General features: G+C 32.0%; 1 protein-coding gene across 1 annotated transcript; it reads left to right on the plus strand.

Annotated features, from left to right (window-relative positions):
- Positions 1–11,319: 11,319 nt before the first annotated feature.
- Positions 11,320–25,426, plus strand: LOC127732984 (shiftless antiviral inhibitor of ribosomal frameshifting protein homolog). Its single transcript, XM_052242239.1, has 7 exons — positions 11,320–11,456; positions 11,759–11,876; positions 14,451–14,491; positions 21,777–21,911; positions 22,259–22,362; positions 23,897–24,213; positions 25,054–25,426. The coding sequence occupies exons 1-7, from the start codon at positions 11,433–11,435 to the stop codon at positions 25,281–25,283; spliced, it is 969 nt and encodes a 322-aa protein (XP_052098199.1). The 5' UTR covers positions 11,320–11,432; the 3' UTR covers positions 25,284–25,426.
- The last annotated feature ends 382 nt before the right edge of the window (positions 25,427–25,808 follow it).

The following is a 25,808-nucleotide window of genomic DNA, read 5'->3' on the forward strand; positions in this document are numbered from 1 at the left end:
CCTTTAAACTTTGGGCCCAATTTTCAAATTGGTCCTCATTAAGGTCCAACGGGTCCAAAATTTAACTTTGTTCGATTTCAACAAAAATTGAATTCTTGGTGTTCTTTGATATGCTGAATCTGACCATGCTTTTTCATTTTTGATGTTGAGCCTGGTTTTCAAATTGGTTCACATTTTATGGTCCAAAGGGTCCAAAATTAAACTTAGTTTGATTTTAACAAAAATTGAAATCTTTGTGTTCTTTGATATGCTGAATCTTAACATGTACTTAGATTTTTGATTTCAGCCCAGTTTTCAAGTTGGTACAAATCAGGGTCAACAATTAAACTTTGTTTGATTTCAACAAAAATTGAAGATATAGGGTTCTTTGATATGCTGAATCTAACCGTGTATTTAGATTTTGGACTTTGGCCGGACCTCGTTATCAAAATGGTCCACATTGAGGCCCAAAGGGTCCAAAATTAAACTTTGTTTGATTTCATAAAAAAATGAACTCTTGGTGTTCTTTGATATGCTAAATCTAACCATGTATTTAGATTTTAATATTGACCATAATAGGTAAATTTCCAATTTACAAGTTCTTAGACTGCATTCATTCTGTGTCAGAAACCTATGCTGTGTCAAATATTTAATCACAATCCAAATTCAGAGCTATATAAAGCTTGAATGTTGTGTCCATACTTGCCCCAACTGTTCAGGGTTCGACCTCTGATGTGGTATCATTTGTTTGCTGTTTTGCATGTGTTCTAAAAAAACTATAGGAACTAGGTTAAACATGTAAATTGCAAAAATGATCAGCAACACAAAGTGTATACCTATATACAAATCCTGTGCATGTACTGATTTTGTGTCATGGATGATCATGTAGAATGTAGGACAGAGAATTCAGACGAAAATTCACGGACAAAAAGTCACAGGACAAAAAGTCACAATTCAGTTTCAGTAAGAATAAGAAAACACTAATATTTTTAAAAATATTTTTGTATTTTTCTTGAAATGTTAGTTTGTTACATATAAAATAAATTTGTAAAAATTTAATCTAAAAAAATCAATACCGATCAAATAATTGTTAAGAAAACAATCTGTCAATGTGGCTTTGTACTTAACTCTTTCAGTGCCAGGGAATATTTCGCAATTTTCCTTTTACTGCCAAGCTTGTTTTTTCTAAAGTACACAAGAATATGATTTGCCGTCAGTGACGATAACAATAACGTCGCGTCATAAGATTTTGCGTAAAAGGGTACGACGTCTTTCAGTGATTGCATTTGAACGGCAATTTTGAGAAGTTTTGCTTCCGTATACGTAGAAGTAAATTGTACTTTTTCGGTAATAATTTTATTAAAAATCTCAGGGGCATAGGTAGGTTTTAATTTTTTTATTTCTTTTTAAATTCGAAGAGATGGTTCCACAGCGCTCAAACAAACAGTTGATAGTTGAGCTTCCTCACGGGGTTTTTGATTATATGATTACTTGGACGGTTTTTAGTGATTATTTGATTACCAGACCAAATATTTCATGATTATTTGATTATTTGATAATCTAGGAGTGTATTTTTATACGACCGTTTACGGGACGTATTATGGTATACCGTTGTCCGTCCGTCCGTCCGTCCGTCGTCAACATATCGGATATTACCTCAAAAACGCTTTAACCAATTTGCATAAATATTTGGTGAATTGTTAATATCTATTGACGTGAGCTCCCTTTCTTTTTTTTTATAAATTTTAGATTTTACGTTTCCGAGGTATGGGGTTGTATTATAAAGAAATTGACCAAATCAAAAACTATTATCTTCGAATCGTGCTGCAAAAAAAGTTTCCATAAAATTTTAATTGTGAAAAATAAAAGCGGCAAAATCAAGAGAACTAAACACCGTGTTTGTTCACTCTGCGGTCTTTATTTTTTTTTTTACAGCAGATATATTTTTTTTATTTTTTGAAAGAGAGAATGTATAGATGGATGCAATTTAGAAATTCGATTTAAAATGCACATGTATCCTTTCGTTCGTATGTTATATATAATTGGCAGTGATTGGGGATAAATTCCGGTAAATTTTACATTAATTAAACAGAGAAAATTCGACATTTTCCTGCGATTAAAAAACCAATAAATATAGTTTTTTATGACTGCATAAAAAGGACACTTTATATCATATTTACTTTGATATTCTAAAAGAAAACTTGCATTCACTGTCCTTCTTTTCTCGCTATTGGAGAAAAACAGATTTTTCCTATATACACTGAACAACACAAATGAAGCACCACTTCTTTCCATACATAGCAAATTTTTTATAAAATATAATCTTCAAATGAATCCCCGGGTTTAAGAGAAATTTTCGTTTTTGTGGCGACAATGTGGATTTCAACCAAACAATAATCAAAAATCAAAAGTAAGTTATTTTCAAATTGGTCATTACAGAAAAATAAGATCAAAAATTTAACATCGTACTAATTTTTCATTGTTTTTAGGTGAAAAGATTCACGCGACTTTCGTTTTTGCAACATTTTTATGCCCCACCTATAGGGGCATTGTGTTTTCCGGTCTGTGCGTCCGTTCGTTCGTCCGTCTGTCCCGCTTTAGGTTAAAGTTTTTGGTCGATGTAGTTTTTGATGAAGTTGAAGTGCAATCAACTTGGAACTTAGTACACATGTTCCCAATGATATGATCTTTTTAATTCTAATGTCAAATTAGAGTTTTGACCCCAATTTCACGGTCCACTGAACATAGAAAATGATAGTGCGAGTGGGGCATTCGTGTAGTGTGGACACATTCTTTTTCATTTTTGTGTTGACAAATTGATTTTTTTAGAAGTTTTTGTTGATGTTGATGACCCCAGTAACATTGTGTAAATTTTTGGACTCATTTCAAGCACTTATAAAGCAGTCATAGATTTGGCTGATATGATCATAGGTACATGTACTTGGGGACAGGACGATTTTTTTTTTACTTTCCCCTATTTTCCAAAAAATATATACATCAGTAACAGCTGTGGATAGTAAACATGGAATTGATAGTAAATAGCAAATACAAGTTATTTATAGTATATTTATTATTTTATGTTCTTATAATACAGAAAAAACGCTAAAATAATTGAAATTAATAGAAAACGATAAAATAATGGATTTTGGAAAAAAGGTAGAGGGCCAAAAAAAAATTGTCCTGTCCCCAAGTACCTATGGATATGATGACAGAGAGTTATAATGATGGACGAAAAACTTTAAAAATATGTAAAAGGGTAGTTTTTTAATCTTATGCACCGTATGGTTATCAATGCATACACATTATGCCAATAAAATACATCGGATAACCTTAAACTGTCAAGATTAGCTTTCACGAAACAGCTTATTGAGGATCCCGCCAAAGACCACATGATGCAAAGAAACGAAAATCAAGACAATTTAGACAAAATAAGAATAAAAATGGAATAAGGAAGTTGCCCGGTCATCGAGAGAAAGACTGTGATGTATGTTCAGACAGGAATGGTTACGGAGGTCGAAAGAGGAGTAGGACAGTGTGTCGAGTATGCAGTAAGGGGGTGCGCCGGGATTGTAAAGATAATCATTAGTGTGTTGAATCTTGATTAAAAATATATTATTTGTTTCTGATAAAAAAAAAAAACCGTTTTTATTGTAATACCAGGTATCGTTTTAAAATGGAGAAGTGAGAACATAAGACAACCCACCACACCTACATGAATAAATGATTGATAATGCATCAAATCCCCAACCCCTCCCATAAAGATGGCTCTGTAGGATAACGACAAGCACTTTAATTACTCAACTTTATTTTTCCCTAGATGGTATTTTTAATTGATTTTTCGGTCATTCTGGTATTTGAAATCGCTCTTCAAACGTTTTTATGTTTCTTGTTTGTTTGATAATTCCATAATTAGGATCTGGACCACTACTGAAGATTCATTATTTGACGAAACGTGCACATACAGTGCAACAAAATTGGTTTCAGTAATTAAACATTTCGACTGCTATCATTAATTAGTGAAACTTCTCCATTTCTTTAATATGATTTTTTTTTATATAAAACAAAACAGAAAAATCAGCAGAAAGTCCACAAAATGAAAACAAATTGAAATAATTTATATATATACTCTATAAAAGTATGGCCGACGCAACTAAAATGAAAATTTGAAAGCACTTTGCATGCATAACGTTACGTTTTGTTACGGCACAGTTCTTCGTCTGTGTAGCCATTCCCATAGTACACAAAAGAGGCAACGTCACTGAAGCCTATTTTGTTTGACGTAAGGAAAAAAACATCGGCCGAAAATCGGCCCGTGGCAGTCAACGTAGTATTTACAAATCGGCCTAAAATCGGCCCGTGACACAGAAAACGTTAAATGGCTTCATTGTCACAGACACTTGTCTCTGAAAACAAATTACCTATGGTATATTTAAGAAATAATTCATGGAAGCCATAGATTTTGTTGGAAATTTACATATGGCCTGAGCCGTGATATTCGAATTTTATCCTGAGCGTTAGCGAGGGATACAATTAACGAATATCACGGCCCAGGCCATGTGTAAATTTACAACAAATCCATGGCTTCCATGAATTATTTCGATTCTAATAGGACAAATACGGTCATTAAAAAACTGAAGCGAAGGTGAGTATGCCGTGTGTGTGGCTATTCTTTTTTACTCCCTGTTAGATAAAGCTCAAACATTCTAATAAATATGTAGCTTGCATCAAATATTTCGCAAAAACCTCTAGAAAAAATGTGTTTAATTCTTTTAACTCTCAAACCCAACATTTGCCATTTGTAATTTACATGTTTTTCTCGTAAGCTATCGTCAAATCCAAAGTTGACATTTCGTAACTAAGGAGCCGCCATGTTGACTTGCTGAAATCAGTAAGTATGCGAATAATGCAATAGAATAGAAAATAAAACAAACCCTACCTCAAAAATCCATTTTAATGCAATATTATACGAACTTCCATGGTTCACGTAACGGAAAAATCTTAAGCTTTAGCGTTTTCATTTGTATGACGTCATGTTTTGAAATGACTCGAATGCGCCAAAGGCATTAATGGACTTTCGCGGAATTTTAATTTATTTTGATTTTGCAGATTTCTCCGAGCTCTTGTGCATTTATTCTTTTTGTTATGCATCCGAATAAGAATAGAAGTTCTGTAGTCTTTTTTCAATTGAAATTTTTAGAACAATAAAATCGGCATAGCGTTTGCAAATAAGTTTCGATACATGTGGATTTACGTAGGATGTATTTTGTAACATCCATTATTATGTATATCTCTGAGTCTGCGCTAAGTATAGATATATCGAGTATTTTATCATGGTGTTGTTTACAAAGCGAAAGAAGCACGTCATATTAGAATAAAGTATATAAGTTTTTTCAGAGACAAGTGCCTGTGTTCATTGTGCCAAGAAATATATCCTTTGCATGATAACAATTTGATAGATCTTCATTTATCAAGGCTTATGAACAATTTACTAAACTGTAAAATGAATCTATGTTATAAAAAGAAATTATTTCAAGTATTCAAACAGTTATAAACAATTTATTTGTGACTTTTTTTCCTATCAAATTTGTGACTTTCTGTCCTGTGACTTTTTGTCCTATGACTTTTTGTCCGTTTACCTTGTCACCGATCATGTATACCCCATGTCATTTGCTCTGACTGCCATAAAAGGGAGCCCGCTTTGTCATGCTTCAATGATTCCCTAAATAATCAACCCCTTTTTCCCCCTAAATCCACCTCTGATATCAGATGCTTATGTTTTTGATATTTTTCTGGTTTGTCATTCCAGAGTTATGGGACATTTAACAGTCATTTTGGCACACTACTTATATACATGCTTAAGGGTATCCTCATGCAAGTTTTATAGAGAGCCATTGTATTTGCTTCTTATAAAAAAATGCCTTCTTAATATTTATTTTTATTTTGCCACAATTTCAATATGGACAATGAAGGGGTATCATGCGCTCTTGTCAAATCGACTTAGGGCCGGATTGGTTGGTGGCCGGTACTACCTAAATTCAGCACTATAAACATCATATGATTACTCAACAATTCAAACAGTTAAAGAGGCATAAACTGCCGATTTAACTCAAATTCTCATATTTGATTTATAACATACTAAAACGTATATCCAAATTACAAAAAGACTAAAATAAACAAATAACAATGCATGGAATCGATAATATATATCAGTATTTCCTGTGTATGTAAAACTAGACGCCATCTAATTCACCACCGAGATGACCTCCGAAGACTGACGACGGTCATATAACCCGATATAAACATAAATATAAATAGGTGTCTTCACCTATGCCAACATTTGAAAAATATATATTCAACCTATGTCTACAAACAAACTACAATAGGTGTTGTTATAACAATTAATAATTAATTACAGGTAAAATACAGTCAGTATTTTAAAGCTTTAAAAATTACTCCTTTTGAATTAGAAACAACAGTTAAATACTTGCAATATTATGTTGTAGTAAATATGATATTTGAAAAAGATTGACAAAAATAATACAAAAGAACACTTCTATATGGTAAAAAAAAACAACAGATATAAATAAAAAATTACAAAAATAGCATTAAAAAAAAGTTTTAAAAAACCCCTCCTTATTTGTGAATTGTTTAATATAAAAGATTTGTTCACGTATGACATGTTGCCGAGTCTCCAAGCTAAAATGTGTATTAAATCTGTATTTATCTATATTTAAATTTAAATTTTATTTTTGATAAGTTGGTTTATTATTTTAGGTATAAATTACATATATATATAAATTGGCTTTTATTAGTTGTGACAGAGTTCTTTCATTCAGTATCATTTCTATTTATAAGAAACATTATTCCCTGTTGAACTTAGTAATACACTTATTTTAAAAAGAAAAGTACACTCATTATTTTTGGTCAAAGAAAAGTGCTCTATTGCCAAATTCAATATACGGAGAATTACGATTTTCTAAGCACACATGAGTAGCAGCGTAATTATAATAATGTATATAATAGCAAGGATTTGTATAGTATACAAATCCTTGATTATAGGTATGAGCGGTAATATGTCAGACCGCTTCTGATATTTTCAGATTTGGAAAGGCCAGATATGTACTTTCTAGAAAATATCTTTCTAGAATGAATGTATGATATTTGTAACCAATAATATATGATCCGTTTGTCAGACTATTTAAGGTGGATCATCACTATATGTTTCCTCAGATAGAATGTTTTTATACTTTACCAAAATGTAGATTCTGTGATGCCTTTTTAAAAGATGTAATAAAACGTATGGGTCACCACGCTATTTTTAAGCTACAAGTCGTGCAATATTTCTCAATTTTGCATAGATTATTCACGAAAAAACACTTTTATGTGAATAAAAAGAAATCTATGAGATAGAATTTTTAAATAGAATATGAGCGGATAGGATTTACAATATGCTTTAAGAATGTAAAAAGACAAAATGGTGTCGCCGAACTTGTTTTCTTGTTACAAGTAAAAAAATTAAAATTTCACATGTCAGTATATACGAAATATGCGTTTTTGTATATTTATTTAAAATACATGGAAATGCTGAATATAGCTTTTGTAATAAGAAGTTACACAAATATATACAAATACATACAAAAACAGATTCATTCCATAAATACTGAACTGTGAATTAAATACACTTTTCTATGTGAAGCAGATTTTAAATAGTGTTACTATATATTCATTATTACCATGCATTTGACGTAATTTTACTTAAAATATCATCAAATATTTTCATCATAATTTTCATATTGTTTGATATTCACGTGATACTTGTATACATGTTTATATTTTGTTTTATTTTGTTCATTCCTAATACAAAAAAGATCAGCAACACATAGAGTTGCCTTCATTTTCACAGTGACAAAATAGTTTTGAGTACACTTAAACGCTAAGTTTAAACTGGTTGTAAATTGATTGGCCACTAATAATTTTTTGTTTTTATAACACATAATCTGTTTTATTCTATTCAACCTATGCCAACATTTTTTCATACAATTTTATACCTAAATTTCAAAATGTTGGCATAGGTTGAATGAACCTATAAATATATAGCGAGCACATGCAATTTGGATTTTATAGGTGAAAAAAATAAGTTAATCATCGTTTTTATCTGTATAAGAATGATTTGTTTGTGGATCGAATCAGACAGTCAATGCAATGGTTCACCCTTGTTTTACTTTCAATGTTGATATTATTTTCCTTTTAATAGCTGAACACCCTTAGTACATGCGTAACCCATCTTAAGCTAAGGGGGTAAATTAGGGTCCCTTAAAACACAGCAAAGGACCTCCTTTGTGCACAAAGGAGCACAATATAGCACAAAGGACAACAAAGGAGTGTAATAAGAGCACAAAGGACCTGTAACTGGATTTTCACAAGGAAATAATATAATTTCTGAAGAAAAATATAAAAAAATATTTTGAAAATCATGAAAATTGCGATTTTTTTGTGCGTACGACTTGGTGTAATCACCGGTACCGGGTTGGAACCGACTTTATATCCGGTTTATGTCAAAGCATATAATTTTAAAATAATCAGTCGTTCAGAAATGTCAATAAACTTTTTTTTTATCAATATTTATTCTGGACAAAAAAGGTATCTTTCATTTTAACGAGTAGTGAAATTTACTTTGAAATTCTGATAATTTTATTCCTTGTTCTTAAAGACTGACTATATCAACACTGATAATGAATTGTACAGAATTTCTCTGCCAAGCGCAATCGAGTCCTGATTATACAATTAGTTATCATTTGTGGAATTGAAATTTTGACAAACAATTTTTTTTGTCTTTAAAGTCTTTATTTTTAAGTTCATATTTTGCAATATTTTAAAATATATGTAAAAACAAAATCTTCGATAATTGATAGTTTAAAAAAAGCCGTAAGCTTATGCATATCCGTACTGATTTTTAACAAGTTTCGTAAATCTTCAATTTAGCGATTTAACGCTAGTATTTAATATATATATATTTTTTTTTGGGTATGAAATGACTTTTTCCCCCCACCATATACACAATTTTAAGTCCTTTGTGCTCTTATAAAACTCCTTTGTGGTCCTTTGTGCTACATTGTGCTCCTTTGTGCACAAAAGAGGTCCTTTGCGGTGTTTTTAGAGACCGAGTAAATTGAAGTTCACATGAATACGGATGCACATGAGGTCGAATTATTCACTTGCACGTCAAGAATACATCAGCGATGCTTTCGAGCTTATTTTGACAAATTTGGGCCAAACTAACTGCTAATAACTAAATATTATTTCAACATTCAGCTTTTATTCATACTTGAAACAAAAAGATTCGTATTTTAAATTATTGTCTTAATCTATAAAATGATTTGATGAAATTATTGAATTGCCGTTTTAAAGAAATTGTTAAGCAAATTTAGTGACCAACTGACATTGACGCACATTTAACATTTTATCACTGAAAAACATTGCTTATTTTTTTTATAAAGAACTGAAGTGATGCATGAAATACAATAGTGCTATATTATTTTTTCTGTCTACCAACATACTGAGGTATTATTAAAAGTATGCACACAACCCTATCTTTCAACCAGTGATTTCAATTCTAAACCAGGTTGTTCGGAACTCATCATAATTTATAATTGATGGTGAGTTTAGGTTTTGATCTTAACTTAATTCCGGCCTTTCAATTTGAATATTTCATGTCACCTATATTTTGGCATTATAGATAAGAGAAAAACCACTCAGACCAGCCGGGTTGGGTTTGGTATGGGAAAACCTGCCAAGACTTCCCCTAAAGGGGATTCCAAAAGCGATTGTACTGCATTTCTTTGGTTCGTGTGGTAGCAAATAAGATATTCATTTTGTTTTTCTCAGCAGTATTATTGGGTGAAATAGTTTAGATTACTGCTGTACAAAGCTTCTCTTTTAAAAACGTTAAACAGTTAAAACCGACTCACTAAGTTCTGGAATTACTTTCATCAAAAAGGCTCTATGTAAAATGGAGAAGTACATAAGAGTACATATGATAGAATAACAAATGGACACAAAAAGGAGTAAACAGACATTAACTAAGGGATGCCAATATTAAAATGAAATTACAATTGATCTACTTGAGAGTGAATTTCGTGCATACAAAGTCGAGCTTGATTGTTAGGTGAACCATGAATTCTTCATTAAGCTTTTGTAAATATTTTACAACAAACTGACCAAACAGGCTTTCAGTCATCCTTTCGTTACCGGTTACTCAATTGATTGGTTAGTAATTTTGAATAGATAATAAAACAAAGGCTATGGTGATGCATGGTCCACCTAGCAAACAAGCAAACTTAACATCTCATTTTTTGTAGACGCTTTCCAGGAGCTGTAACATTGCCAAGTGTCTACTGGGGATTTACTGAAACATTTGTCTGCAGAAAGACTGATAAACACAAGAGACATACTTTTTCGTTTGTCTAACATACACTTCATTTAAAAAAAAACTTTACTCAATAATCTTAATTGGCTTTCCGAAAACTTTGTTTTAGATACAAAACTGTTAAATTACTATTGAATATATTAAATTGTGTTATGGAGAAGCCTTCATAAGTATGATTTACTTGTGTCTCGTCCATTTTGCTTTAATTTAGCAAGTACAATATGTTTAAACTAAAACATTTAATATAATAATAATTGTATTACTTAGTATATTTCTCTGCAAACACTAACTAAATATGGATGACATAAAGCAGTGTAAATTTGATGGTTGTAAACCCAGCTTTATGTCAACATTAATGATCCTTTTAATACATAAAATCTTAAAGGTTATCAAATTACAACTATAGTAAATAGTAAGATCTTTATTGTTTTATTATCGTTAGAAGCGCTTTCTATATATATTTATAACCGCCAACTTTATTAAAGTTATTATTTGTATTTCCTGCAAAATAAGAGTCATATTCCAAAAACTTGGTTCATTTGCATTTTAAGCTCTTTTGTAAAGAAATGTCCCAATGTATTCGAAACTGAAAGTTTGATACAATGTTTCCGAATATTTACCTGTTACAGAGCTAAGGGACAAAAGTCTGCTACAATACTGATTAACAAACAAAAGTTTGAGAGATCAACAAAGAGAAAAAGTAAAACTTTTACGAAAGCAGCTACACTACAAAAATGGTTTTAGCAGAATAGACGAAGTTTTCATATCATACCCCTTTCTATGTAGACTGCTGTTGGGGTGTACAATTTCTGATTAACAGTATACATTACTTATCGAATGTCTGCAAACAAGGTTACTAGACGTCGAAAGAAATATATCAATAACATAATGCAGGTTAGTTAATTATAACAGATAATCAATACTGCCGTTTGAGTTATTTTCGAAAAATGTATTTACCTTCCTGAACGAGATAACTTATAGTTCATGTCACGTCATAGGGATCAAAGAGCATCAACACACAAGCAAAATGGCATCTGAAGAGGAAAAAGAGGTAACTCAACCACTTATAATAAACAGTATAGATAGGCGCACTTCTAAGTCGTCGAAGCGATAACGAAAGTACAAAAAAATGAATCATTTACTTCGTAACATGACTCGTAATTATTGAATCGGATATGAAGCTTTTTAATACGTAATTTAAATAAAATGCACCAGACCTGAAATAAAGAAAACTAATCTTGTTCCTCGTTTTGCGGACTTAGTCTAGTATTAATATAAAGAATGAAGAAATTATCTGTATATCATTTTATGTATAAAGAGATACGAAAACAAAGATTTATAATTGTATTTCAGATCATGGTTCGTGAGTTTCGGGAAATTTTTCATGGCAGATTTGACGCAGAAGACACAAGAAGAATATTTGAACATCTTAATTGGGACAAGAACGCTGCCGTCAACTTCGTGCTTAAAAGTATGTTATCATTTTTGTCGAGCTTGCGATTAAAGTCTTGGAAGCGGGACACAGCGATCCTACATCCGTCATCGTTTTCATCGGCGACGGCGTCGACGTCGTCAGCATTTAATTTATGTCTGTGTTTCATTTTTGTCTCGCCTGTTTCATCGCAGTATGCGAGACATAGGTATTACTATCCGCTGGCGGCGTAAACTATTTGTATAAAGCTTTATATTTCAGAAAGTAGAAGACCTGGATGCTTCATACCTTGTATGCAGATACCTTATGTTACAAAGTTTCCGTCTGTCATATGCCCATTATCCATGATCTCATTTTCATGGTTCAGCGACTGCTTAAAATAAAGTACAGTTTTTTTGTCATGTCAATTTCTCACTTATTATGAATAGAATAGAATAATTTTTATTGCTAATCACAGCGCCCAAAGCTGAGCTGAATGAGTAATAGGATAACTATATTTGGTATATGGGTTCCTTGCAACGTCTACATGTCCGTCAGACAGGGTTAACCAGACCTCGACCTCAATTCATGGATCAGTGATCAAGGTTAACGTTACGTGATTAGGTCCGTTTCTCAGATACTACAAGCAGCAGGTCAAATATATGTGGTTTATGGAATGATTGTAATGTGTACATGTCTGTCTAGTCAGTATCATCTGACCGTGACCACATTTTCATGGTTCATTGGTTAACATTAAGTTTTTGTGTTTTGGTCTGTTTTCAGATACTATAAGCAATGGGCCAACTATATTTTGTTTAAGGAATGATTGTAAGATGTACATGTCTGTCTAGCTAATGTCATCTGACCTTCACCTCATTTTCATGGTTCATTGGTCAATGTTGAGTTTTTTTTTTGTGTTTTGGTCTGTTTTTCAAACACGAATAATAATAGGTCAACTGTAATTGGTGTATGGGATGATTATAAGGTGTACATGTCTGTCTAGTCAGTATAATCTGACCGTGACCTCATTTTCATGGTTCATTGGTTAACAATAAGTTTTTGTGTTTTGGTCTGTTTTCGATTACCATAAGCAATGGGCCAACTATATTTGGTGTATGGAATAATTGTAGGGTGTACATGTCTGTGTGACAGTTTTTATCTGACCTTGACCTCATTTTCATGGATCTTTAAAAATGTGAAGTTTATGTGATACTTGTAGTAAAACCTAGTAAAAGACTTTCAACATAAAATCAATGGTCAGTAAAACAGGCGAGACATTTCAGCGTGTGCACCGACTCTTGTTTTCTTTAGAAAAATCAATTACCTTGTCAAACCTTCATGGAATTTTACGAAACTTTGATAGAAGCATTTTGAATTTGTTTGTTTGTTCATTATTCAGTATCTTACTTCATAGATGGACCAAATGAACTTTTGCAGTTAAAATTAACATTCAATTTTGTGTTTAATTTTTTTTACATCAATAACTTTGTTGAACCTTCATGGATTGTTACGAAAATTGGACAGAAACTTCTTCATGATCACGAAATAACATCTGAAGAATTTTTTTAATTTTTGTTTACATATTTACTGATAACTTGACTTTTTGGCAGTCAATATTGCAATTTTACTATGACAACAGCAATGGCAGGCAAGACACAGGGTTGCACCGGACCCGTTAAGGTTTTTTTTTCAATTATCATGGACTTTATATCTAAGTCAAATACAAAATTAAAGTGTTGAGACTTGAAGTAAGTAACTATAATATAATAGTATTCTTTGTGATTTTTCATATGAATTAATGAATTATTCAGATTTAAGGAGAGTTTAAATAGGTACAGTCAAATATTTATAAACCAAATTCATTATATACTTGCTAAACTATTAGAAACTAAGGTACCAACTTCCTCATATAAGGCAAAGTTGAGTTAAGATGGATTTTGGTATTTTTTGTTGTTCCCTTTTTGTCACTTTTGTAGACATATTAATTAAAGATATAATATTTTGAAATACAAATGAAAATTGCCCATTGGGTTATTAAGTTGATCTACTAAAAAACTGTTATAAAAATATTTGATTTGATATATATAAAGCAACAATCTAGATTTTAATAAAATAGGTTATTACATAGAAGTTGTATTATGGTCTATAATGTAACATAATAATGTTAACTCTTCGTCATAACAACAACTTATATGCAAATGGAATTAGTTATTATTGTTCTAAATTGACGATCATGTTTTTTTTGTATGCTCATTCAATTATCTCCATAAAAAGCTCCATATATAACTTGCAGTTGATATTTTATAATACATTTTAATACAAGAATATATTCCTGCTCTTCATTGTTGTATATTGTAAAAATTGTTTATTTTATTTTCCAGTTTGGATAATGACTAAGATTTCTCAAATACAAATTCTTCACTTCTTTCAGTCTTCATGTAATGTTCAGACATTCCCAGCAGATGTTTTACTATCATCATTGCGGAATATGAAAAATATCTGCATCTAGAGCAGAATATATGAATTTTTCAGGTTTAATATTATGACATCATTGTTTCATATTCCAGGAGTTTGTCCTGCTCTTGTTTTCAGTGTTGTATATTTTTGAATGATTGAATATTATCTATTTTGCAGATGAGGCAAAAGAAGTTAGAAAATTAACATCTTTGTCTGAGGTATTATTTATTCTTAAATTCTTTTGTGGGGTTTCTGTGTTTGCTTTGCCGTTGTATTTACTTATACTCGTACCTCATTTTATTCATATTTAGGTTTATATATGTTTTATATGAATAGAAAAGACCACAAGAAAGTATAGCAACCAATCAGTTTTCCTCTTGATCCTTCCGTATATCATACGAGTTCCCGCCCGATTTGTTTGTTGTTACGTGTTGCTCAATGTGGTGTGTTCTATGTATCAGAGTGTTTTACGGATTGTTGTCTGTTCGTCCGTTTACTTTTGGTTATGGCGTAAACTGTCCTTCTTAAAGTTATTGTTTTTTATTGTTCGCTTGGTTTCTTTTCCCCTTTTAAGCATCTGTGAACGCAACGTTTGTATTTAAACTGAAACATGCAAACATTGGGAAATATGCCTAACAAGGGCAAATTAAAATAGTTTTGAAAGTTATTTGTACTGCAGGTAATTATAGATCCCACGCGTGACATTCTTCTAGCATTAAATGTACAAACTTTATTTCACCAGATGGGTATTTTGACAATCAATATCTCTTTAGTGATGCTCGAGGCAAAATATTTGAAATTGCAAAATCTAGTACAAACGTTAAATAGCTGATAAAACCAATAGGATAAAAGTATTGCCAAATCTAGACAAGGAATCAGAGCTATGCATGAGGGAGATACATTCCTTAATTCAAAATGATGTCAAAATTTCATAACAGCATAAACACCCGAGTTTTCATGCAAGTACCTAAGTAAACAAGAAAAACTTAGTACCGAAGTACTGGCTACTGGGCTTGTGATACCGGGGGCTAACAGCCCAACAGCAGAGGTTTCGACCCGATTGTAGTAATAACATTAACGGTACTCATTTTATTGCACCAGATGCACGTTTCGATAATAAATGGCTCTTCAGTGATGCTCGAGGCTAAAATATTTTAAAATCTTATACAAACGTTGAAGAGCTGATAAACCAAATAAAGGCAACAGTAGTATACCTCCGGCCATCGGGGTGATCTTACACTGACACACCGCGTCCTCATGGGTTAACTATTATAGAATCAACACTTCCTAAATCTGTCGCTGAAATGGACACACCAAATTATATTCAATTGTTTCCTCTGAGTGTCTAATTTCATTAAGTTTGAATTGGCTAATTTACTGATTTCTGTTCACTAATGAAATTAATTTAAAAACTTACCTTTTCCTTTTGTAGTTAGTATATGCCTTCACTTGGAATCGAACCCCTCCTTCAAATCTGTTATGTGTGACTAATATCAACACATCGACGAAAACTCTCGGCTACCAATGAATGAAACTTAAATGTCTATTTTATATTAGCACATACTTACAACTTCTCGTCCAATCAAATTGCTTAAATTTGCCTTCTAATTTTCATAGTACATACTTTTTCCGTGTACTAAGTAACTACGCATGAATGACCACAAGTGTAAGATTTCATTGTATCGTAATCAAGATATTAAAACAAAAATTGCTACTGGCTATTTTGAAATAAATGCTGTGTTCTAAATTAAACTAAATAGTTTGTAATTAGTTTTCAAATTGATTTTTAAACATCCTACTTATTAATCTTTGAATCTTAAAATGTTTTTGACGATTAAAAGTTTCTTTCATTTAAATAAAAAGTAACAAATATGGTTCTTTATACCTTGATTAGAGTACAACGCCATCTAAAAATTGTAATCATTTATTTTCCATGCAATTACTTTGTGAAGGGAAATTAAAGCAATTTGATCTATTTCGTCATGAATTGATTGATTATTGGTTGCTTAATGTCCAGTGACAAATATTTCATGCATGTAAACTGTCCACTAGACTACCTATGGGGCAGATCCAGGTATTTTTAAAAGGGGTTCCAACCCATTGATCATCACGAAAAAGGCGTTTTCTACCACCACCCCCCCCTCCCCCCCCCCTTGAACTCCCTTCCCCTTTTTGGATCCGCCACTGCAAACTATCTATATGTGTAAAATTTATGATAGTTTTAGTTTTTATGTGAAATAGAAAAATGTTTTTAAGAATGTAAAGCTTCCACTGCAATTTAATTACTGCCTGCTTTTTGGTCAATTTATTTTGTAATCTTACCATGCAAAGAAGTACATGTGTCGTAAAACACCGCTTTATATCAATAAACATACTTACACCAGCAGCTACCATCTTTTCATTCTGGAGTCAAGGGCCTTTTGAAATCACATATTTTACAATGATACTAGTGAGTAGATTTACAAAACTACGTAAATGAGCTACACTTAGTCAGCCAAAACATATCAATAGACTAATTACAGGATTACTCAAGTTGTAAATATGTGCTAAATTGGATAGTGTATGGAAAGGTATATACTATGAAATTAAGAGCTCGGGGCAAGCCCCTCGCTCTAAATTTCATAGTATATACCTTTCCATACACTAACCGACACTTATATATAAATGAACATATATAATACATATCGGTACAACGGACACACAGGTCTGGTACCTTTATGGATACATGATACTAGTAATAGACAAAAGCGTATCAGTGAAGTTGGTAGCTGAGAGGTTAAGATCAATGAGTTATAGAGTCAATTTAAAAGTAGAGACTTTTCGGTTTAGGTTTTAATCCCAGTTTTCTCTTTGTTTCCCCTATTCTTTAGTTTTTACGTTTTTCTTATTTTGTATGTTATTGTGAATATTTTTGTAATAATAGCGGGTTTTCCCGTTTATTTTTGGATTATTATCGGCTGTTTCAGGTATTTGAAAAGAAAATGATTACATTCAATTTGTCCATTTTTGTTTTATAAATATAGTATGATTTTATCTGTTTTATGCGAGTAAATCGTGATGTGCCTAGAATTGGGTTTCTTGCTAGACATTTCGGTAACATACTTATTATATATACTTAGAAATAAGTTCGAATATATCTTATTTTGTAAATTACGGATAATATTCAGATGCATAATAATTTAAAGACAAACGTGTATTTCTCTAACCAATTAATTGTGAACTTTGATTTATTAATGCACCGTTGAACATGACAACAAGGTTATTAAAACTCACTCACAATACCTTCTAATTAAGAAAAGACACCACCACAATAGTTTAATTATAGGTTAGACAATACTTGGTCATGTTTTATGAAGATTTAAAGCCCAAGGCGTAGCCGAGGGCTTTAAATCTTCATAAAACATGACCAAGTATTGTCTGAACAATTTAGCACATACTTACAACTTCTCGTCCAGTCAAATTGCTTGAATTTGCCTTCTAATTTTCATAGTACATACTTTTCCCGTGTATACTAAGTAACTACGCATGAATGACCACAAGGGTAAAATTTCATTTAATGAATGGCTATTATTTATTTTGAATTTATTGAACCATAAAATTAATTTTATGGTTCAATAAATTCAAAATAAATAATAGCCATTCATTATAAATAAATTTCTATCAAAAATAAGGCTCAAAGAGCTTTTTATATTATTTATATTAACAATAACAACGTACACACATGTTGGCGTATGAATACACAACGTCAGAGTGGGCGTGTCGCCATAAAAATTGACAACATTGAAAATAAAGGTAATACTTTTAACCAATCAGAAGACAGTAAATACACCAAATTTATTTATTGTATCGTAATCAAGATATTAAAACAAAAATTGCCACTGGCTATTTTGAAATAAAATGTTGTGTTTTAAATCAAATTAAATAGTTTGTAATTAGTTTTCACATTGATTTTTAAATATCCCGCTATTAAAATCTTTGGATCTAAAAAAATCTTTTTGACGATTGCAAGTTTCTTTCATTTAAATAAAGAGTAACACATATGGTTCTTTATACCTTGATTAGAGTACAATGCCATCTTAAAATTGTGATAATTTATCATCCATGCCATTACTTTGTATACCAAAAAGTGTGTACTATGAAACCTTGTGAAGGGAAATTAAGGCAACTTGATCTATTTCGTCATGAATTGATTGATTGATTGATTATTGGTTGCTTAATGTCCAGTGGCAAATATTTCATGCATTTTCAGGACGATGTCATTAGTTGAAAAACCGTGATAATGTCTGTAGAGAATGTGCCACCTATATAACTTATAAATCTTTTAGTTTTTACTTTGAAATGAATAAAATAAACATAAACCCTTTTGGTAGTTGCTTTTTAATGACTATCCGCTAGACTATCTATTGGGACATACCAGGGGCTGATCCAGCCATTTTTAAAAGGGGGTTTCAACCTTGGATAAAGGAGGGGGAGGGGTGTTTCAAACCATATATCCCCATTCAAAAGCATTGATCGTCCAAAAAAGGGGGTTTTGCAACCCCCTGAACCCCCCCTTGGATCCACCACTGCATACTATCTATATGTATCAAATTTATTATAGCTTTAGTTTTACTGCCGGTGAAATTGAAAATTGTTTTCAAGACATGTAAAGCTTCAACTGCAATTTAATTATTGCCTGCTTTTGCTCAATTTATTTCGTCATCTTACCATGTAAAGAAGTACATGTATAGTAAAACACCGCTTTATATCAATAAACATACGTACACCAGCAGCTACCATCTTTTCATTCTGGAGTCAAGGGCCTTTTGAAATCACATATTTTACAATGATACTAGTGAGTAGATTTACAAAATTTCGTTAATGAGCTCCGTTTTACAAACACCTGTGATACAAGTAGTCAGCCAAAATAAACTATCAATAGACCAATTAAAAGATTATTCGAGTTGTAAATATGTGCTAAATTGGATAGTCTATGAAAAGGTATATACTATGAAATTAAGAGCTCGGGGCAAGCCCCTCGCTCTAAATTTCATAGTATATACCTTTTCATAGACTAACCTAGACTTAATAATATAAAATTTGCAATGTTCAAAATGAATTTTTAGAATTCTTTTCCCTTTCATCTTTAATCAGTAGGCTATTTTCCCAAGGAAAATGCCTCAGGGGATTGTACACTTCGTTAGTGAAGTTATTAAGAGTTCACTTTCATAATTAATCTACAATGAAAAGTCATTCATGTATAGCATTTTATAGTGCATGGGAAGCCATGTAATATGAACATTAGAAGGGAAAAAACTGACTTTTCATTGGTCGAGAAGGGGTGAGTATGATCTAAGTAAGAGGCACCATGGATAAGCGTTGATTCATGAAACTTCTGTCGTCACCTATTGTTATTTATACACATTAGAATATAGCAAAGTGCTCTCGACCACATCTTCGCTAGCCAAGGGTTACGATCCACTCCCCTCCTCTCCACCCTTGGCAGATTGAGCCAACATTTGTGATAACAATGTTGCGCCGTCTATCGCTAAAAACCGTTAATTAAAGTCACGCCCATTCCGAATAAATTATTTTTTGACCAATGGTAGCACTTGAACCCTCTTCAGTGTGGAAGTGAAAACACGGTAGCGCCTAGTGTCTACAAACTTGGTGAAGCAGGAAACGAAAATATACCCTGACATTCCAACATTTGTGCATGAAACACACACAGGAACTTCTAACAGTTGAATAAAAACATTTAAGTTGTCACAAAATATCGTCGTATGTTTAGGGATGTAAAGACTTGTTGCACAATCAGCACGTGGTAATTGTTTACTTACATTTTCTACATTTACACATGATCATGTTATAGGTGCTTTTTGATTGGATGCAGCCAATGAAAATCATTACCTTGTGTCTTCGAAATTCTATCTCAATCCGCCAAGGGTGGAGAGGAGGGGAGTGGATCGTAACCCTTGGCTAGCGAAGATGTCTCGACCAATGAAAGCGTAGAATTTGGTGTTCCTTAATTGTCAAAAATGAATGTAAATCATGTTCTTAGTAAGGGACTTATCTTTTTGTTTAGGCCTATTTACAGTTCATAACAAAGAATTTCTATAAATGAGTTACACTACCTGAAGCACATTTATTAGGATTATTGATTGAAAGTTGAATTTTGAAACAAACAAAAATGATCAAAATAAGTTTGATGTTTACATGTGCAGTACAATTGATACCGTTTGTGTTATTATGTGAATATTTAGAACTTTCATTTACAAAAAAAATACGCAATATCAAGAAGAAAAGAAAAAAACTTTTAAAATTGAATAAAATCTTAATCTTTAGCTACATGTATTACGCTTATTAAAACTCAGATTACTGTATTCGCAGTTAGTAAGAATAGTCATTTCCAAAATACCGGTACATGCAGGAAATTGAATTTACTTTTGAATTTCCTATAAAAAGCAATTTCTTTCAACATTTAAATTTTAGTTAATTAAGTAGTATTTAATGTAAAGAGCTGGATTAAAATTGGCTGTGGAATACAATTTAGTTGTAACTCTGATTTTGAATTTATTAAATTGAACTGTAAATGAACAAAAAGATAATTCTTCACTAAAATATTACATAATTTACACTCATATGCACAATTAGGATACTTATACAATTTCTACACTTTCATTGTAACGTTGTGTCATTTAATGTCTAAAACACAATTTATTAAAATTTCCAAAATTAAATGTAAGTCCTTACATCCTTATTTTGATCATTTTTGTTCGTTTCAAAATTCAACTTTCAATCAATAATCCTAATAAATGTGCTTCAGGCAGTTATAACTCATTTATAGAAATCCTTTGCTAACGCTCGTACTTAATCATGAAGAAAGGGATTATTATTCTCTTACATATACTTGTTAATATTGTTTGTAATATGCAATATGCATACACTGTATTTGAATACACTGATGAGCCGGGCATGCTCAAAGTTAATAAAGAATTTGAATTTGAAAAACAAACCATTCGCCCTCAGGGCTCATTGTTTCTTTTTCAAGAATCAACGCTTATCTATAATACAAATGACATTATCCCCCGTGTGATTATCCCGTGGTCATTGGAGAGATTATCCCGCTTTTTTATAGAGAGGTTTGACATCAATCGTCGATTGATTATCCTGCTGTCTATAGACATATACGATAACAAACATCAACAGCGTCATACTTTAATTAGTCCAAGATTTATTAGCTATCGTGGGAAGGTAGATAAGATTAAAATTAAGGTATCACAAGAGCCTTACATTTATTTGACCCCTGAAATTACCAAAATCGTAAACTTCTTCTACATATTAAAATTAAGTTAATTTTATTGCTAAAGAACACAGAAATGGAAAAATAAAAAATACTTATATCTGATAGACTTATCAACATCATTCTGCAGGATCTTACTGGGTAGATTTATAATACCTTACTAATTTTCATATTCAAGGGGCAAAATAAATGACCTTATTATACCTTATCATTTATACTAGGATGTGATTAGTGAACTAAAAACAGATCCCGAAGTCATAGAAGCTTTACAAGATGGTGTAAAGTCAACAGTCCGACAATTTGCTTGTGAACAATGTGATAATGTTTGGTGGTGGCGTGTTCCGATACGAAAACAGGTAACTTTTAGTTTACTTCAATTAGAAAAATTATCCTCAACTGAAAAAAAAGATAAAATTAATTACTATGTGTGTATTAAAGTCTGTTTGTTCAGAGGGATTACTAGGTTTCTGTTTTTGACTCAAAACAGTACCCAATGTCCTGTTATAAAATATATAAGGCTATATCAATCATTTGTTTCAAATTTAAGAAGCTAGTTTAAGATTCGCAACTATCAGCACATTGATGGGTATAATCTATACCATACTTTAATACAAAGTGGAAGACAATAGAGACTTGAAATCAATAAATTTCGAAGAAGTCCATAGCAAAAAATACTGTATAGCCTTGATTTTCCTTTTCATAGGTTTCTAAATGTAGAAAATGCAAACAGAAGTATGACCCGATACCAAGAGAAAATGAATGGGGCTGGGCTGCGTTTGACTGCAACAATTGTGGAAAAAGATTTAGGTACTTATATTGCTTTGTCTCTGCTAAAATCGATTTTTTAAACGAAAAATCTACCGAAATAGTAAATATAAATGGTCGTATTGTTTGTTGTTACAACCAACAGAGAGACCAAGTTTTGCACACTTTCATTGATTGATTGATGAATGACTTAAAATTCAGAACTCACATTGCCAGCTGATAAATAACATGTAGTTGTTAAATACGTTTGACTAAGCAAGTGTTCTTTAAACCTTTTTATTTCTTATTGTTTGATAATTTATCACTTATAATTTTTATACTGGATATAGGATGTTTCATAGTGTTGCATAGTGCAATTTGTTTTATTTTATTTTTGATTTTAAAGTTTTCAAGAAAAAACAAACGACATATGCATTTTTCCAAAAATACAGTTACTGACTTTTTTTTTTATTAAAACGGAGATTCATTCTTCATTTAAAAAAGGAATTCCAGTATTAGAATAAACATATATCTTATTCTGATGAAGACAATATGATAGGGCATACAAATATATAACTGTTATTGCATTTTGCTGATTTTATACCAGTTTAATATACCATTTTCCTAATTGTTGATAAATTACAGCTATAGCACATATTTTACAAATAAAAAGGTCGCACTTGCATTTTTTTTTCATATAGATTTTTCATCTGCGTTTTGAAAATTACATCCGATTAAATCATTATAATTCACATTTCAAACATAATTTACAGAAAAAAAATTATATAGTGTAAATCGAAAGTTATAAATGAATAACTATCTGCGGGACACTGACAATGTTAATGTTGATTACTACTAGAAAGGTCCGAAATTTATGTATAAGTCCCAGCTTACGAGAAGAAATTTGGAAATCACTTCTTTTCCAAACATTTCTCCAGATGCATGTAATCCAAATTGAACAATAAATATTGTTGATAGAACACTACACTGTGCATGCTGGCTTAAGGACACATATTTTGGCCTCAAGCACCACTGAAGAGACATTGATTGTCGAAATGCGCATCTGGTGCAGAAAAATTGGTACCGTTTATGTTATTTCTACCACTTGGACGATGCCTCTGCTGGTGGACTGATAGTCCCCGAGGGTATCACCAGCCCAGTAGCCAGTACTTCGGTACTGGCATGTAAAATACGGATTTTGTGTTATTAAAATTTGTTGTTACAAAATTTTGGAAATTATTTAAAATGAAGGAATGCATCTCCCTCATGCAAAGCTCTGATTCCTTGCCCGGCTTTGGCTATACTTTTTTGTCCTTTTTGGTTTATAGCTCTTCATCTTTCTAATAAGCTTTGGATTTTCAAATATTTTGGCCTCAAGGATCACTGAAGAGATATTGAATGTCAAAAGGCGCATCTGGTGCAGAAAAATTGGTACCGTTTATGTTATTATTGGAAAAGCATTGGAAAAGCCACACAATACATTCCTTATTTAGCATCAAAGACATATGGAGATTTATTTTAGATATAGTACGTACCTGTCTTAGGACCTAGGTAATAAAATATCAGAATCAATCGTCATTTTTATATTTTCTTACAGTGCCCATGGAGAAATGAATGTAACAATATGCAGGTGTTATAACTGTTGGCATAATGTTAGATATCCAACATGTATAATCCATGGACGTTGTAATAAACGCAATAGAAGATCAGGTAGCGGGCATAGCTGTGAAGCGGAAGATTGTACAAGTAGACGTCATGTTCCAATTCATGAAGTTGACGAAGACAGGGTTTATGATGAACAGGAGGATGACAATTTATGCACTGCCGCTGGAGGAGAAAACAGTATTGGGATAGCTAGAGAAGTTAAAAACTTAAAGATAGGGTCTAACCCAGGTGTAAATCAAAAACCACAAAGTAAGTTTTGTTTGTTTTATCGTTAAGTACAATTATCTTGATTGAATTTATTTAAACTATGATTTATATGCATTGTATCCGTATGTTTTATGTGTGATCTGAAAAGTCATAGAACGACTGAAACCAAATGATTGCAAATATGGAGACGAATATTTAGCTAAAATATGTACTCAATGGAAAAAGTAAAATAAACAAAAAAACCCAATTCCACGGAAAATTCAAGACGGAAAGTCCTTTATAAAATGGCAAAATCAAAAGCTCAGACACATCAAACGAAAGGAAAACAACTGTCATATTCCTGACTTGGTACAGGCATTTCCTAATGTAGAAAATGGTGGATTAAACCTGGTTTTATAGCTCGCTAAACCTCTCACATGTATGACAGTCGCATAGAATTCCATTATATTGACAACAATGTTTGAGCAAAACAAACCTGATATAACTGGTAAAAATGTAAAAAATTGGGGTACAGCAGTCACCATTGCAATGTAATCCTAATCACTAAAAACAAATAACTATTTCAAGAAAGAAAAACAAAATTGTATATAGACACTATAGACAAAGTGCATAAGCATAAAATAAAGACAAGCATACAAAATTGACCATAGCACAGTGTCACAATGGCGAGATGTATAAGTACCGAGCCACGCCGCCACGCCAAAAGTATATTTAATTTGCCAATAATGGACTAAACAGTAAAGGTAACAAATGTACAAGGACATTTAATTTCTTTCTGATTCAGTGTTTATTCCAATTTTTACAAAAATAAAATAAAAAATTAGAAAGCTGTTAAAGTAAAAACCGAATCAATAAGAATATTTTTTTTAATTATGATTACAGAATTCAAATGTCTTTCACCCGAAACAAGAATGAATAAAAAGAGAGTGATACACTCAAGCCCACGTCACCTAAGTACTGGCTCTACTGTGGCAACATTTCTACCACAGGATGACATAGCATCAACCTATGTACCTTCACTGTCATCAATAAGAGAGGAAAGAGGTCAACATGGGTTTAGAGGAGGAGGAAGTGGACGAAACGGAAGGAGTGGTAGAGGAGGGAGACGATAGAGGAAGAAGAAGTGGCATAAGGAGACGACAAGGTGGTGAAAAAACTCTTGTTAAAAGAATACATTCAAATACTATAAGTGATAACAATAATAAAAAAAAATCATGTATTGTTTGTTCCTGTTTAAAATAATTTTTAAATCATATACCGCATGTTTCATTTGAGTTTTTTAATTTCCCAAACCTACTCCAGGGCAAAATATTCAGTTGTCTTCTCTGTTATGAATAGTATTGTTGTAAAAAGTATTTTATCAAAGTGTTAGTCCAAAGAAATGAGGGTCTTCTCCTGCCACTGCATGTATTATTCTCATATTGACATCTTGGTCTTATTGCGTCGTTATAATAGTCATCGTCATTGTTGGCGTCGTCGTTGTCTTCTTATTCTTATTGCTGCTTTTTATAGTTTCATCAGGCATGGTACTATTGTCCGCACGTTGTACTGTAATTACGTTGCCGTAAGCAACCAACGTGGAAGTATATAGAGACGTATACTATAGCAGAGGTATTTGGTGGTGATGGCAGATCTAT

This window comes from Mytilus californianus, unplaced genomic scaffold (genome assembly GCF_021869535.1).
Source record: "Mytilus californianus isolate M0D057914Y unplaced genomic scaffold, xbMytCali1.0.p SCAF_3, whole genome shotgun sequence".
Lineage (NCBI taxonomy): Eukaryota > Metazoa > Mollusca > Bivalvia > Mytilida > Mytilidae > Mytilus > Mytilus californianus.